We start from the raw sequence: 18248 nt of genomic DNA, 5'->3' as shown, positions 1-18248 counted from the left end.
ATGACAGTGTCGGACATGAACTCAAAATCGCATGGCTGGCGCAAAATTCTAATAGGCGGAGACCTGCTGAAAGCTAACATGGGATGGGCAATAAGTAATGGTGAATCTATAGCGCTTGGAATGATGATTGGTTGAGTGTGACAAGAAAAGCAAGACCAATGGGACCTGTTCCAGCCAATCACGATATGATTAAATTCACTGATCTCCTCCTGCAAAACCGGTTAGACTGGAATAGAGAGCAACTACAACACATTCTCCTTTTTGAGGAAGACAAAATCTTATTAATTAAGCCTAGCAGGTCCGGGGCTCCAGACAAGAAAATCTGGCTCAAAAAAAAGATGGAGAATATACGACAAAATCAGGATATTAGGCTGCTTGCGAGCTCCTACACACTCGCTCTCCTGAACCTGTGCAGCAGCATCCCAAACAAAGGAATGTGGAAGCTCAAAACTGATCTGAAAATCAAGTTATTCTTTTGGAAGCTAGGCCAAAACACCTTACATGTAGGTGAATGTTTGGCTGCTAAAAACATACCGATTGTAGAAAAATGCCCCCGATGTAAGAATCTCGAATCTATCAATCAAATTTTCTTTCACTGTGAGTTTACTAGAAAAGTTTGGGCTCTTGTTCCCTTTTCCACTCACTTTGATGCTAGAGGATAGACGGATTTTAATAAGTCATGGATACCCTAGTGCGGAATGACTGTTTGCTGCCTCTGGGTATCACATCTGGTAAGTTAACACTTTGGCTTTTGTGGACTCTGTGGAAAGCTCGTAATGAGCTGATTTTTAACAAGAAAATATGTTCGCCTGAAGACTTGATAACTCGAGCAGTAATCACACCTAAAGAATGGGTAGAGGAACAAAATGTTCCACCTCGTCTCCCTTTGTCTTAACTCCATGAGTCCTGACCTCGCTGATGCAACTAGAATTCAAGTGGACACAGCTTGGCGAGACGATCTGAAGCTAGCGGGCTTAGGCTGGACAATGTTAAAAAAGGATGATCATGTCTCCTTTGATTCCCACTGTCATTACGTTGCGTCTCTTTTAACAGCAGAAGTCTTGTGTACGAGAGAAGCTTTGTTCAAGAGCAAGGAGCTGGAGATCCAGAAGATACAATGTGAATCCGATTTAGCTCAATTCATCAAGGCAATCACTTCACGGCAGCCGCCCTTGAGATGTATGTTGTCATCATTGATATTCTATGTTTGACTCTTTAGCTCTATTTCTTTTCGTTGGATCCCTCTGGATAAAAAAAAATGCTTATTGTTTGGCAAAACAAGCTTGTTTCAGAAGCTTTTGTAATTAATCCTCCCATGTTGGGAGTTTGATTTAAATGCAAGTTGGTGTAAAAAAAAGTTTTCAAATTTGTTAAAGACAATATTTTCCAAACATTAGCTTTAAGATTCTACGACAATAAAAATGATTTAACTTTGGCGAGATTATCAGAATAGTTCGTCAAATCTAGAAAGTGGCTTTTAGAAAATGGTGCAGAACCTGATGATCGAACAAATAATAAAAGGGGAATAAGAGCCTCAGATAGACTGTCCACGTCATATGGAAAATTCACCCAATCATGTTATAAGGTTTTGGCACGTCAGTAAAAACAAGAAAACATCTTTGATTACGATTAAAAGGAACAATGACACGTGTTTCATTAAACTAAAAGGCTTTGATTTCTGCTTTCTTTTAATTTTCGTATGGGCTTAAACGATTGTATTATTTGTGGGCTTTGAATAATGGATTTTGTCCTGAGAAAGAAAGTAAACCTTGGGCCATTTTTTGCATGCACCTACCTCCTTCACGAGAAGCGTTCTAGGGTTCTTCTTCTTCTCCAAAATCTGATAACGTCTACAAACAATGGAGTTAGGGATAGAGGAGACGAGGCTTCGTGAGTCGTCAGATCGTGTCGTTTCATGATCGATTCTTCTCTCGCCCCCGAACCGTTACACGTTGCATTTATTAACCACCATTCAATGATCCTTCTCTTTTCTCAGCCTAAACAGGCTATATAAGTACATGCATGTGGAATGCATTGATATCAGTCTCAGTAATGCAATGTCAATTATCATGTTATTTTGTAAATTCACAGATGCTATGTTATACTAACGAAATCATTGTATTTGGATTTGTAGATGAATTATAGAAGCTTGGTCTCTTCTGGACAGAGAAGCCTTGAAATCCAGCACGCTTCATCTTCCAATTATTCGAAAGCTGTGGGTCTGTGGTGAGTGTTTGTTTTGGCTTACTTTGTATCATTAGAATCCATTTTCTTAATTAATATTTTTATGATTTTTTTTTGTGTTTGTTAGGTTTATATTCAAGATCTCAAGCATACAATTTGTTCAGCTGTTGATGTCGTGCACTGTATGGTGTCTTCCATATTCTCACTGATATCAAGGTAACTTTCTTTTCTCAGGAATTATAACGAACTTATGAGGCTTATCCTCTTACCGTTTCTCTGTGAAATGGACGGACAGAACTCGATCATTATCATTATTGTAGGTGGTGCTAATATGAGAGGGTGGACTAAGAAGATGAGCGATGATGAGCTTGAGATAGTGAGGAATGCCGGTGGTGTGCTGCTTCAAAGAGAGATCCCAGACTCAATCAACATTCAAGTTGCTAAAGTTCGTATCAAGTTTTTAAATTTATTTGATTCTAATCTTGATTTTATTCAAGGATGCATCTTTTTGTTTAGATAGAGAAATGGTGTCGTGGATAAGATATAGCATTTGGAACTAGAATGTAGATTGGTCATATATTATTTGAATCATCATGATGAGATTGCCAATGGAACATTATGTTGAGTAGAATTTTCTAAGTAGCTTAAGTTGGTGGTGGATGTGTTGCAGGATGTGAAGAGAGCAGTAGTTCCGGTCATCCTTGACGTGGAAGAAATGGATACGCCAATCCCTAATGAGCTATTGGATTCAGTCGACGTCTTAAGCTCGAATGAAACTGAGCTCAGTCTCTTGACCGGAAAGCATACTGAAACTTTTGAACAATTTAGCCAGGCTGTTGCCATAAGTTGATATATAATTCTTCTTTTGCACATTACCAGTACTGAAACTCCCAGATTTTGGTTACTGGCTTTGTGGTTTTAGGCTATCAGTCTGAAAGAAATTGTAATTAGGGTTGTGTATATTATTAACGAAAACCACATGTGTTGTCGTCATCACTCAACCTTCGTTGAGCATCTCTCGGAAACTATTGAGTCAGAAGTAAAAGTGTTTGTGGTCTCCTAAGACACAGCCGCTGCAGTTTTCACCGCCGATTAGAAAACGAGAAGGTCGCCCCAGCTTTGTCAAACAAGTGTGGTAAGTATCCCTTTTAGTTTTATTTGTATTTGCATAGATAGAATCACAAGAATAAGTAAATTAAAAAGGATGTTTCAGGTAAGCATGTCAATGTGAGCAAAGGTAGTTTCATGAGGTTTAGCAACACATGAGTGTAACATGTTATTCCTCTCCCTCCATAGGAAATAGAATGTTCTTCGAGTGACCAGTTTCCTTAGTAACATACAAGAGCGCCCTCCTGCTGGAAAGAGAGGAGACAAGCGATCCAGTTTCTTTCAAATTTGATTAGATAACATTATTGTGTTGGCAAAAGGAAAGTTAACAGTATTTTATCATATTATAAATGATATAGTTTAAATTCCATAATCTCATATTTGAAAAAAAAAGATATGCGAAAACATAACATTGTTTGAATCAATTTTCAAAACTAACCAAACCATCTGAAAAGCACTCAAAGAAATTTTTTTTTTTTTTTCAAATCGTCTATTTAACATATTTCAAACCTCTGATTAAAGAATCATTAGCACCATTATAATAATTTATATAGCCGCGTAAAGGTTTCTCACTCTAAAGATTTAGATCATGGGTGAACTAAATATAAAAACATTTATCGTTCTTAATAGTTTAAATATTATGTATAAAAGAAATGAAACTATAAAAAGTTTTTACTATCATATCCAATTACTCACTTTCATAGCCAAATAAAATGAATAGTAAAAAAAATGAAGCCAATAACATTTTCGTAGAGTTTTTTTAAAAAGATGAGATAATATTTGTCTAATAATAACAAGAAAACAAATAATTAAAGTTAATGTTATTTAATTGACAATAAAATTATATTTTCAAATTTTTTTATTACATTTAAAATAGTTTGTATTATGTATTTATTCACATGGGCGGGTTTTGCCCTAGTTTTCGTAAAAGGGTTTGATGTCTGCTAATTCTGATTCTGGTGAAAGACAATAAAGTTTTTCCACGGAAAATTAAAAATCTAAAGGCCATAAAATTTTTGTTAAAAAAAAGGACATAAAATTAAAAAGAAATACTTAAAACATGGGATTGGCTTGTGAAAAGTTGTCATCATCATCAAGGTGCTTTTGTTTTTATGATTGTGCGTACGTACGTCTATAAGTGGAAGCATAGGACATCGGTTTTAGTGAATGATGAAAACATTCTGACTCAGTTCGAAGCTTTTACCATTGTCACGGATCATATCTGAAATTGAGGCATTCAGGTCACGACATGACGCCAAAAACTATTATTAAAATTCATTTTCAAGTGTACTATTGTAAATTCTTAAAAAAAGTGTAAACAAAAAAAATGTACCTTTTTTATCAAAAAATAAATAAATCAAAATGCAGTTGTTGCAATTAACACAAAAATAAAGAGATGGAGTACTGGAACCGTCGGAAGATTTTCTTTTCAGATACATCTGATTAAATAAATCAAAGCTGTATTAAACTTGATAATGAACTAATTTATAATCACTTTTTGAACAACCTCATTTCAAATCACTTAAATCCCATTTATTCCCTAAAATACTACATATGTATGAGGCAATTACTATTATAAATTACCAAAATAAAATTAGACAAAAAGTATTAGTACTACTCTATTTTTTTCTCTACTGCCAATTGGCACAGAATGGAGTGGGGGCCTATAGCTTTTTCTCCCTTTCTTTATACGAAGCTGCGAGAAAACGGGGCACATGAACCCATGTGATGTAGGGCCCCGAATGCACCAATGGACATGTCGTTTTCGTCATTGACATTTGTCACTATTGCCTGAAATACACTGTTAGTTTATCTAATTTCTGAATAATTTGTTACCTTGCAGGATAGCTGGAGGAGGATCAGCACATATACAGGGTGTGATTGAAAGGTAGTGTTAGCGATAATAAATGTAGAGTAACAAAATTTTCTGCCCAGTTACTCTCTTTTCAACCAATCAAGCAAAATTGATTTTCTGCCCATTTACTCCAAAAGTGATTAAGAAGTAGAGTAAATTATTACTCTATAATAAAGGTAAGGAACATTTTACTCTTAGTTTAATTTTTTGTGTTCCTCCATTTTTCACCTATTTATTTCCACTACTTTTACTCCACCAAATACCAATCAAAGCCACAGTGTTCTTTTCTCAGCTCTCGAAGGATGGCCATGGATCGTAAGCCTGGATAAAATACTCATAAATTTTTATTTGTTATCCTTTTTAATTTGAACCGAAAAATTCAGATATTTATATTTCTGTAAAGCAAAGTAAATATTAATGTATAATATCCATAAAAATAAAACAAATCACAAATACCAATATTTTTATAAAGGAATATCCGATCTATTTCGTTATATGTAGCACACATATATATAAAAATAATTATATACATAAATTAAATAAATATTATATTTATGTAAGTTTTACAACATATTTTATTTATTAAACTGATTATTTTAGATATTAATTTTTTTAAATACTTTTTATTTTGTAATAAAATATTATTATATATCATTTTAAAAATTTCAATTTATTTTAAAATTTTATTTTATTTGTATGGATCGAATCGGATATTCAGTTAAAATATATAATTTTCTTGATATCTGGATACCAAATATCTGAGTAGCTACATATCAAAGCGGATCGGATAATTGATTATTCGGACACAATAAATATGATCATAAATATTTCCAAAAACTTGTATATTCGATTTGTTCCCTCCTATAATGATGAGAATATTTGGTTTTAAAAATATTCATGATCCTATCCATTTCATTCGCATTCGATCCGTTATCCATTTTGATTCGGTCTAAAAAATTTAGTTGTCTATTTCACTAGTTCATTTGACCACTTATATTGTAGGAGAACTATATGTTTTTTTTTTTGAAAAAGGGCTTCTTATATATATATTTATATGTGTGACATCGAGGCCCATCAGGCAGTTTATAGGGCTGAGCCCAATACAAAAGAGCCTAAGCCCAGAAAAGGTTGAGGGCAAAAGCCAATTCAGAAGAGAAGAGGAGTCGACACAACGGAGAAGTGTAAAACAGAGATCGATCGAGCGTGGGTGAGTGATCTGATGATAGATGGTGGTGGTTCTAGTGAGGAGAGGTAGTATGAGAACGAGCTAGTTGCTGACCCATAATTGGAATATCGACGAAGCCAGTGTTGGATTGGAGTCCCTGAAGCTGGAGATTTTGTTTTTGATCAAGGTCGAAGCAGAGATGATGATAGAGTTCGAGGAGCGGGAGCATTGCCTGTGCAAGCGGTTGTTCCTCTCAGTCCAAGTGTAGTAAATCGCTGCCTGCCATGCTAGGAGACTTAGTATTCGCTCAGGTTTCGGGCACGATCGTTGTTGCATGTACTGAAGTAGTTGGGGCCATGTGTTGATCGGGCTACATCGCGCTTTCCGTGCTAGTGTCTTCCAGATCATCGAAGAGAAATCGCAGTCGAAGAACAGATGGTCTCTTGTCTCATCCGCCAAGTTACAAAGGATGCAATTAGGTGTAGTTTGGAGGCCCCAAGATAGGATTCTAACTTTTGTTGGGCACCTGTTCAGGACAACTAGCCAGGTGAGGAAGCTATGCTAGGGATTCCTCTCGAGTTCCAAACCACCTTATTCCAAGTGACCAAAGGCCGGTGTTGCTTTATGAGTCGGTAAATCTCACCAGTGTAGAAAACCGGAGAAGATGAGCCGTTGGGACACCATTCATACCTGTCCTCATCAGTGTTGAGAGTGATGGTAGTTAAGTGGGCATGAATTTCTACCTGCACATCAGATCTTGGTGATCGCATCAGCCAGACACCATTCCGATGAATGTCATGGATAGTTGAAGTAGGTCTGATGCCCAGTGACGAGTAGGAAGGTAGTCTCAAGAGCTGCCTGATGTTGCCAAAACTACTCCAGTTGTCGGTCCAAAACCTTGTCGAGCGACCGTCGCCTATCTTGATCTTTATCCAGGGGTAAGCCGTTTCTCTCAGCCTCAATAATTTTTTGATTGCGAAGGAATGACTCTGCTTCTCCTTTACAGTCCAAAAATTGCTTTTGCAGTCGCTTAGGATCGTCTTAGTGAACCAAGCGACCCAGATAGAGCCTGATCTGAAGAATAATAACCACATCAGCTTGAGAGTGCATGCCTTATTCCAGTAGTTGAGGTCTCTGATCCCGAGTCCTCCCTCCTCTTTCGATAGGGTGACTGTTTCCCATGATACACGAGCAGCATGATGGCCCTCCGTAGTTCCTCTCCATAGGTATGCTCCACACAACGAGTTTATGATTTTGATACATTTCTTTGGGATCGTGAAGGTGGAACACCAGAAATTTGATATCCCTGCAATAACTGTGTTGATGAGAAGTAAACGCCCAGCAAAAGATAAAGAGCGTGCACTCCAACTGTTGATTTTCCTTTTCACCTGCTGAATCAGCGGTTCACAGTTTGGTAGGGATAGTTTTTTTGTTACGAGGGGCACTCCCAGGTATCTGACCGGTAGCATGGCATGAACTAACCCCGTTGCTGATGAGATGCTATTGATTTCAGGTGCTGTTAGGCCGCAGGAGAAGAAGCAGAACTATATGTTAAGATATAATTTTAGTAAAAGTATATGCATTAAGGTATAGTTCTATGTTTGAAACTCATGAACTTATATGTATTATAATAGAATTTTGGTTTTGAGTAAAATTATGTCTAAGCTATTTAAGTTGGATGCTCTTAGTTCTTTGAATCTAAAAGTTTCTGGTCTATTTTTAGGTCAATTATTTCTAATCACTAAATCAAAAATAAAAATAATAAATTAAAATGAATTTGGTTTTATTTTACATTGTCCTTTAATTTTCGATATAGCCAACAAAAATGGTATTTATATGTATCAGAATTACATTTTATATACAATTTGTGGTTATAAAGGTTCTGGTTCATCTTGAGTGGAGTTGTCTCTCAGAACTTAGTGCACATAAAACATCTTCACTTTGAATTGCTTTGCTTTGTAGATGCTTATATTTCCTTAATTATTTAAATCTCATTGTACTAATTAATTATATATATGCTAGTATGCATATATATATATATATTATGCAAGGAACATTTGTGTTGTATGCTTCACTTTCTCTTGGCAAAGATCACAATGGTTTCAAGAATCCTTGGAAATAATTATAACCATCCAAACTTATTATATAATTGGAATCTTATATGCTTTTTAGGTGGTTTGTATCGTGCCTACTAGAAAACTAATACATAATGTGAAAATATCAATACAAAGCACATGGATTATTTACAGAATTTGATATAAAATAGCTACCTCGTACTCTCGTAGATATGTAGTGACTCTATCTAAGGTGAATAATTATATGTACATTAGGAAATGAACATATCCAAAGATTAAAAATCAACAAATACAAAATCGTCAAAGAGAGCTATTTTCTTAGTGATTGACACTAATTAGATAATTGCTGCTTCAGAGAACGCAATATAAAGCTTTTGCAATCTGTAAAGCAAATTGATGCTTTTCATTGTGTCTGTTACACAAATGCTACTGAAAACGATGTTGCATTTAAAGAAAAAAAATTACTATAATCCAAATCCACTTTTCGGGTCTGGAGAAAATATTTTTTAAAACCTTAATACTTAAAAAAAAAATTCAAAATGTTCATCATTTATAAGCTGTATAATAGCTTTATTTATTATTACAAATAAAAAAAGTATATGCATATGTATACAATCATGACTATATTTTTGAAAGATTTTCATTGCATTGTAATAAATAAAAATAATTTCTATTACAATACCTGCTACAAAAACTTTTAGATCATCTTCAATCTACATCTATTTTTTATTTTATAATAGTATTTAGAAGTAAAATTACTCTAATTAAATTCTATTTTCGCCTCTAAAACTGAAATTGCTATTTTTTTCTATATTTATAGAGTAATAAATAATATCTTTCTATATTTTATTCCATATTTGGAAATATCTATTTTAGATATATTAAAGCAAAACACATCAATATTGTAGAGTTTCTCTATTTTACAGTTAAAAATAGGAAAATACATTTTATGAGGTCTTAGTGTCTTTATTAAACCCTAGACGTTTTTCTATTTTATTGCATATGCAGGGAATCGAGTTCTATTTTTAAATTAAGAATATAGTAAAATCTATTTTAAATTGAAATCTATTGGTATGTAAAAGAATATAAATAGCTTTTTATTTCTATACGTTATATTTTTCAACACTTTCTTGTTTCTTAGGGCCCGCTAGTGGAAATTCAAATATGCTATGATGATGAAAGGGTGTATATAAAATATTAAATATACGAAAATTAAACACGCAAATGGGGTTAATTAAATGAAAATAATTATATGGTGTGGTGAGTTTGAAAGGTCCCTCTCAGCTTTCAAGTCTTTATTTCTGGAATTCTTATAATACTTTTTTCTTATAATACTTTATTTGGAAACATTTAAAAGTATTTGCTGTAAAGTATTATATTTGGAAACATTAAAGAAATACTTCCTCCGGTTTAATTGGTGTTTAAAGGTTTTGATTTTGTTTCAAAATAAGTGATGTTCTCATAATTTTAGGTGAAATTTAATGTCATTTGAATTTTTTTATCAATTATAAAATACTGCATCTTTTTTTTATTGGTTGAATTAATTTTATTTAATGTTATTATATCTAACCAAAGCCAATTATATAAAAATTTGTATTTTCTTATTATTTGTGCAAAAACCTTGAACATCTCTTAAAATGATACAGAGGGAATAGTATATAATAACTGTTTGATGTAAAATATAAAAATATACTATTTCAATTTAATAAAATATCACTCTGTAAGTTTTTACCCATATTAAGTTATAAAAATGTATTTTACCTCTTGTAGGTACTTTAAATGAATTTATCTTTCTAAGACCATGTACATTTTTTCAAAATCCTCTTTTCACTTTAAAACTTCCACCTGATATTCTTTTCCTTGCACTTCATTTTTCTTTCTTCTTTTTCTTCTACTTATTTTTTCATGTTATGTTTAAAAACTAATTGTAAATAAGATTTTTATATGTGTCCAAATCATATGAAACTAATTTCTATTTGTAGAGCATAAAAATAATAATTTTGATATACAATAATTAAAGAAATAAATTAACTTGATATATTATCAATTTATAAATAACCTAAAGTAATCAAGGTGAATACATTTATTATGGACCCCAACTTTTTAGTTTCCAACCAGATGAAAAAAATCAACAGCAAAAAATCTATTTCATCTTTTTAAGTATTTCAAGACCTTCAATGTAAGCTATCAAACTGTTGAAATAAAATTTCAACACTCTCATTGTATATACTATATAGTCTAAGTACACACTAAAGCAATAAAGTAAAACCTCAACTTTTGTTCTGGAAGCTACCATTCCAGAGGCTTGTCCGTGAGATTGCTCAAGATTTCAAAACCGATTTGCATTTCCAGAGACATGTCTTGGCTCTTCAAGAAGTTGCGCAGAAGCCTATTTTTGGTTCGTCTCTTTGAAGACACCAACCATTGTGCAATCCATGCCAAATGTGTCCCAATTTTGTCTATGTTTGCAATCTAGGAATGTTGTGTGTTCTTACTTTCCACAGGTTTACTTCGAATGAACCTTTTGTTGTTGTACATAGACAAACCCTAACGAGTTCGTACTTGTTGTAATTAGGATTTGATATTTTATTATGCCTTAGTGTTTTCGGAACAATAAACTCCTTAGTTACGGGAACATTATTTTAATTATTATTATAAATTTGAGAGTATAAAATGTTCCTTTAATTCAATACTAATATCGATTAGAACTAGGGGTGGGACGGATCCGGATATCCGGGAAATTTAGGGTATCCGGATCCGGATCCGGATCCGTGGATTTAATATCCGGATCCGGATTCGTGGTTTCCGGATATCCGGGTTTCGGATATCCGTCTCGATATTCTATTATCCGCGGATATCCGGATCCGGATCCGGATCCGTCAAAATAATTAAAAATAATTTTTTTAACAAAAAAATACTAATTTTTTAATATAATACATAAATTAAATATTTATAAATATATTTATATATGTTTATAATATTGTAAAAACTGAAATATAATATTATAAGATTAATTCATGTATAAATATTAATATATCAAATATAAATATTAATAAAATTTAAAAATTTAATGTATTTTAAAAATACGGATCCGGATCCGGATATCCGGACCTAAAAATTAAGATATCCGGATCCGGATTCGGTTTGCACGGATCCAAGATTTTACTATCCGGATTCGGATCCGGGCACCCCGGATATCCTATTTTCGGAGCGGATCCGGAGCGGATCTCGGATCGAATCCGGATCTCGGTTAATAAGTCTCAGGCCTAATTAGAACTAAGAGTTCTTTGGATTAACGACTCGACAATTTCACCTAATATCCCTAGGTTTCGTGGACAGCAAGTCACCCATCTTCACCATCCCTTCCGCATAAGTCTCACTATTTTTACATAATCTCTCGTCTCCGGCGAAGTAAACAGCGTCTGATCGGAGTTAAGAAATCCTCTCCTTGAAACCAAGTCTTTGGAATATTTCTATTATTAAAAGAGAAGTATCCATTAAAAAATACCCCTAAGTTTTCTAACTTATTTAGACTTCCATGTCACTGAGAATTAAATTAAATTACATATTTTAATGCTTGTCTTTTCCAGTTAAATTAATGAGTTTTCCTTAATTAAATTTAAACTTAATGTCATTAAATAAACCTACCTATTTTAATGTTTGTCTTTTCCAGTTAAATTCATGAGTTTTCCTTAATCAAATTTAAACTTAATGTCTTTAAACGAATCTAAAAATACATCATATTTAACGTAGCTTATTACGTACGAGTACAGCCCAAAAATGAACTTGAATTTTATTTTTACGAAAACGTGAATCACTTGACTTATGTAATATTTAAAATATATTAACTACAATATAACAAATGCATATAACCTACCTATACTTTAGTTTGAAATGATCATGTTCAAGTTTTATATAATCAACTTACATCATGCATCGATCGATGTACAATATTCAAACCACCTATAGTTTTCGTTTTCTTTATAGAATGTATCAACCAGCCAATCATCCCATTGATTTTCTAAGCTTTATAAAAAAACAAATCAATAAATACAAACTCAAAATCCAATATCTTCTATTAATAAAAACATAATATCTTCAATGCCGTATCTTTAATGTACCTATTAAATATAGAAACTGTAACCATAATTACACTAATTATAAGAATATATTTGATTCCAACCAATTGATCTATTACTTCGGTAATTGATTTGCTTGCAGAAGAGGAAACAATAATTTAAAATTTATAAGAATATAAAGATATAGAGATTCCAATTAATTGTCTATATTTGCATATGATTTCCGCATAATAAGCTTCAAATTAAACATTGAAAAAGATAGAGAGATTTTTTTTTAATCTTTTACCGACACAAACTTAAACAAAACGAAGAGTTAAATGTAATTTTTTTTTTGTTACACTTCCCGGAAAAAAACGGTTACAACATGGGCTTTCATAATATGGCCTTTTAACATATTAATGTTATGGACATTTAATAATTATCTTGACGAAAAACAAAGACTATAAATAATTTATTATTAATAAAATTATGAAATTATTTACAATTTAACGACTAATTCATCGCCCTTTTTTATATGTTAAATTTTTCATAGAAGTTTAAAAATCATTCTATTTTCTTTAAACATGTATAACTAATTTATAATCTTTTATGTCATACTAAGTCATAATATAATATTTCTTCATATTTTACATTAATAACCATTGTTTTTATATATCGTCTACAATTCTCTAATTACGTCTATTTGTTCAATTTTTTATATGATATCGAATATTCATCGTAAATAGATGGTTTAAGATGCCAAAAAAATTATTTACTTGGTGAATATAATACATCAAATATTACAAATACATTATTTAGTTAAATAAATAACCAAAAACCAAAAATTCAAATCCGTGCTGGCGCGCGGGTCAGGGTCTAGTTGGTTATTAAATACTTTATTGAGAAAATTCCCAAAACGGAAAAAAAATTCAGTATAGTTGTCCCTTTGGTATAAAAAATATTTTGTCCACTTTTTCTCCCTTTTACCCTTTCCAAATCTAAAAGTTAATGAAATAAATATTTTTATTAATCAAAAAAATTGTAAAAAATGGAATCAATTGATAAAACACCCATATACACAAACTGATATTTTTTTGGTTGAAAAATTTGATAAATTAAATTTTAAAATTACGTTCTACTAAAAGTAGAATTCATCTTCTACGGAAAATGAGTTACTAGAAAGTGAATTCTAGATCAAACAAGTTCGTCTACTTTTTTTAGAACGAACAGTCTACTTTTACTTAAAGTTCTAAATAAGAAGAATATGAATTCGATCTACTAATTTTAAAAATAGCTACTTTTCTGTAGAATGCATTTTTTACTTTTATTATGTATTCTACAACTCCCGGAATGTGAAATCTAAACATTACTCTGACGGCTACATGAGGTAGAATCTGTGTATAGAATTTTTGTCTTCGTTCTACGCAGTGTAGAAAGTGTCTTCTACGTATTAGAAAACCTGAATTTTGCGAAAATATAGGAAATTTCAGTTAAGAAAATATTCTAAAAATATTTGAAATATTCTAACTTCCTAAAACGTGTATATTTGGTCACATAAATATTCTAAAAATATTTATAATCTATGTGCTTGTCTAAAATGTTACAAACATATATTTTTGATTTTTGATATGTTTACAAACATATATACATATATATATATAACGTTTTTTGATATATTTACAAACATATATCGATTAAAATTTATTTATGTATAATTGTTTATATTTTACTAATATATTTATTTATAGAATTATTTGAAATTCAATTGTCTATATCAACGGGAATATATAAATGTTATTGTCCATGCTATGCATGAGAATATTTTATTCGATGCAAAAAAAAAAGAATATTTTATTTTTCATTAACATTATATATTAAAAGTAATAAATGAATTAAAGTATATAAGTATCGTAAAAATATTAGTATATAAGTGTTACTTTATTATGACTGTTTAAATTATAAAATTATTTATCAAAATATGATTAAACATTTAAAATATTTAATAAAAGTTTAATATATTTAAATAATTTATAAAATAGTTAACATACACTAAAAATTGTTGAATATCGACCAAACTTTTAGTCGATATTTTGAAAATATCTGTAAATTTAAATGTACAGTTTATAAAAAAAATATTATTTTTTTGTGTGCTCTTTATTTTAGTTAAATTTGTATTAATATATTAATTTCTTTTTATTAATGTATTTATTTATATAATTATTTTGAATTCAGTTGTTTATATCAAAAAAATTATATTAATATAAAAACGTTAAATATATTAGTTTTTATAAATTTTTATTAATATATTCAAAAATGTTGACTTAAAATTATATATATAAATATATATTTTTAATTAAATATATATTTTTAATTCGTTTTAAATATTTAAATACTTTTTAAATGTATTTATAATCAAGGGTTAGTTTTGGGATTATGAAAAAATTTATACTAAAGGGACAACTTAATGACGGTATTATACCAAAAAGACAACCATGCTGAATTTTTGTTCCATTTTAACAATTTTCCCTGCTTTATTTGTTGCGTCCATCTCCTCCCATAGGACACAATCTGCCCAATTTCTCCTGGTATATTGGCTCGAAAGCCGGGTCAGATTTTCCTGAACCGGATTGGTTATAGAGCCTAGTCATGATCGAGAAACATCGAGCCTCCCCAATAGAGTGTGATCCAGATAGTTTCTTGTTCTTATTAAAAAGGTCGTAGAACTTTTGGTCGAATTACAAAAGATAAATATACACATGCTATCTTAGGTTCCTTTTCATGGAATGGAGACTCAAAAGTGATTATAAAGTAGACAAAGTGATCAAAAGTGATTATAAACTAGACAAAGTGATTGAGCAGGCTTTTATGGCCTAATGTTTTGACGATGGTTTAATTAGGGCAAAACAATTTCTTGTTCATCAAGTGAAAGCAAAGGAGACCTAATTCCTGGAGCAGGCCCATGTAGGTTTCAGTTAATGGGCCTTAGTGACCCAAAAGCCATTTGGTGTATGATAGAAAAGTTAGTTAAATACCGTTACTCGCAAGGAAGACCACACATTTTTTTAATTCTATCTCACTTAGTCAGACCAGCTCGGAGCCTTCTCTAGAACCACACACACACACACACACACTCAGAGTGAGCGATTCATCAATGGCGGTTTCTTGCAGCCACTCATCGATTCTCTTGCCCCCAACCACCTCCTCCGTTGGCTTCAACAGCTTCCCTTGTCTCCAAACGCTGCGTTTCAAATCCAGAGACGTTTATCAGAAAGCGAGGATCTCTACAGTGTCGGCGTCATCTTCACGGTCTCTCGAAGCTCTGATCTTCGACTGCGACGGTGTGATACTCGAATCGGAGAATCTACACCGTCAAGCTTACAACGACGCCTTCGCGCATTTCGATGTTCGTTGTCCTCCTTCTTCATCCGAGTCTCTCAACTGGAGCCTCGAGTTCTACGACAAGTTTCAGAACCTGGTCGGAGGTGGAAAGCCTAAAATGGGATGGTACTTTAGAGAAAATGGATGGCCGACTTCGACCCTTTTCGACTCGCCTCCCGAGAGTGACGATGGTCGAGCCAAGTTGATTGATACTCTGCAGGATTGGAAGACAGAGAGGTACAAAGAGATCATAAAGTCAGGAAGTGTAAGTAGAGAGATCCTGAACACATCATCTTATTTAGTTTCTCTAAGAGAGAATCTAAATCTCTTTGCCTATTTTTTTTTTTTGGTTTCAGGTAGAAGCAAGACCTGGTGTAATAAGACTAATGGATGAAGCAAGAGCTGCTGTAATAATAACAAGCTTTGTTTAAATTACCCTAATGAAATTTTTTATTCTTTTTTAATTATGAATTGGGCGTTCTTGAAATTAATGCTACAGGGGAAGAAACTAGCTGTTTGTTCTGCAGCTACAAAGAGTTCAGTTATATTATGTCTCGAGAATCTAATCCAAATCGTGAGTTGTTTCCTTTTGCTAATCTCTAATAGACTGGTGACATTTTTATTTAACTCGGTTATGTTTATGTCTTTTAGGAGCGATTCCAAGGACTTGATTGCTTCCTTGCAGGTGATTTTTCATTACATTCTATGTTCTGAGTTACTTATTACTTTGTGGGCTTTAGATGTCTAAGGTTTCATTATATCCTTTTGTTTTTGTTTATTTGAATTTCCAGGAGATGATGTTAAGGAGAAAAAACCTGATCCTTCCATTTATATAACAGCTGCCGAGGTATAATAGAATTCCAAGCTAACAAAACTTAATATAACAAGTTTAATTGACAAGAATTAACCAAGTTTTACATTCTGTATTTATGTTTGAGTGCAGAAGCTAGGTGTTTCAGTGAATGACTGTTTGGTCATAGAGGACAGTGTAATTGGCCTGCAGGTTAATAACTCCAATCTTTTGCTCGTTCTTACATCTCATAACATCCTAAATTCGGTTTTTGAACACACAATCTTGATAAATTGGCTTTTGACTTTCAATCTATATAGGCTGCTACAAAAGCAGGCATGTCATGTGTGATCACATACACTTCTTCAACATCTGATCAGGTATGCTCTACAACATCTTCTTCTTCTTCTTCCACTATCACTATTCTCTTTTTCTTGGGTTGATAACAGTAGAAAACATGTACTTTCAGGATTTCAAAGAGGCGATTGCTGTATACCCTGATCTCACTAATGTGAGGTAAGTATTATCATCTATCAAACTTGAAATGTCTCACAAGAATCTGCTTTCCTCGTCCATTTGCTAACTTATGGTGTATTGTGTTTATTCGTAGCTTGAAAGACCTGGAAACTCTGCTTCAAACCATTGTCACTGCAGCTTAATACGTGCATTTGTATATTTTCATTTTTGTCTTCTCTTCTGCAACTGTACATTTGTTATTGTTTTAAAAAAAAAATTCACTTCATCGATCAAAATGATGATTCAACCATATAAATAACATTACAATACAAACAAGACCCACCATGTATCCAGAGCCAGTCCAGAGGACAAGTCACATACGCCATCGTTTAGAGCATAAAGCATAAGAAGGTGTGCACAAAAACAAGCATAAGAAGCCATAATATATTTATTAATAAAAATTATAAACAATACTAATGTTTTTATGAATATTATTATTATTATTATTATCAAATAAACACAAATTATGTTTACATATAAACTTTAATAAAATTATATAAAAAATGAAGAAAATTAATAAAAAATATAAGTAAAAATTATATAAAATATAAATAAATATAAGAAGGTGTGCACAAAAACAAGCATAAGAAGCCATAATATATTTATTAATAAAAATTATAAACAATACTAATGTTTTTATGAATATTATTATTATTATTATTATCAAATAAACACAAATTATGTTTACATATAAACTTTAATAAAATTATATAAAAAATGAAGAAAATTAATAAAAAATATAAGTAAAAATTATATAAAATATAAATAAATATTATTTTTATATGTGAGATTTTGTATTAGCAATTGATTTTAGTAAATTATGATTGATTATAGTCAAAATTTTGGTGATTATAAAATATTGCTATACTATTAATTTCATAAAATTATCTTTAATAATTATTAATAGAGTTATTTAAAAAATTGTGTGATATTTTATATTACATATAATTATATATATTACATTAGGGAAGATGTAAGAATAGGTTGTTAAAAATAAAATTTAGTGCATCTAAAAGTGTTGGACCGACATTGCATGTATCCTGACAAAACCATCAATAAATTATCTTCTATTTTTTTCTCACCTAATGTGTCTTAATTTGGATAATCCATAATAAATCAC

General features: G+C 31.7%; 1 protein-coding gene and 1 long non-coding RNA gene across 2 annotated transcripts; both read left to right on the top strand.

The window, feature by feature from the left end:
* Positions 1-1337: 1337 nt before the first annotated feature.
* Positions 1338-3604, top strand: LOC125596733. The gene is made up of 2 exons (XR_007331216.1): positions 1338-3319; positions 3398-3604. It is a non-coding gene; the product is annotated as an uncharacterized LOC125596733 (long non-coding RNA).
* Positions 3605-15491: 11887 nt separating this feature from the next.
* LOC125596719 (haloacid dehalogenase-like hydrolase domain-containing protein At4g39970) lies at positions 15492-17354 on the top strand. Its single transcript, XM_048771770.1, has 9 exons — positions 15492-16087; positions 16179-16229; positions 16322-16396; positions 16474-16507; positions 16614-16669; positions 16766-16825; positions 16933-16992; positions 17082-17128; positions 17223-17354. The coding sequence occupies exons 1-9, from the start codon at positions 15596-15598 to the stop codon at positions 17269-17271; spliced, it is 924 nt and encodes a 307-aa protein (XP_048627727.1). The 5' UTR covers positions 15492-15595; the 3' UTR covers positions 17272-17354.
* Positions 17355-18248: the final 894 nt, after the last annotated feature.

Source organism: Brassica napus, unplaced genomic scaffold (assembly GCF_020379485.1).
Source record: "Brassica napus cultivar Da-Ae unplaced genomic scaffold, Da-Ae ScsIHWf_1269;HRSCAF=1813, whole genome shotgun sequence".
NCBI classification, from domain to species: Eukaryota; Viridiplantae; Streptophyta; class Magnoliopsida; order Brassicales; family Brassicaceae; genus Brassica; species Brassica napus.
This window is presented reverse-complemented; position numbering and strand designations above follow the sequence as displayed.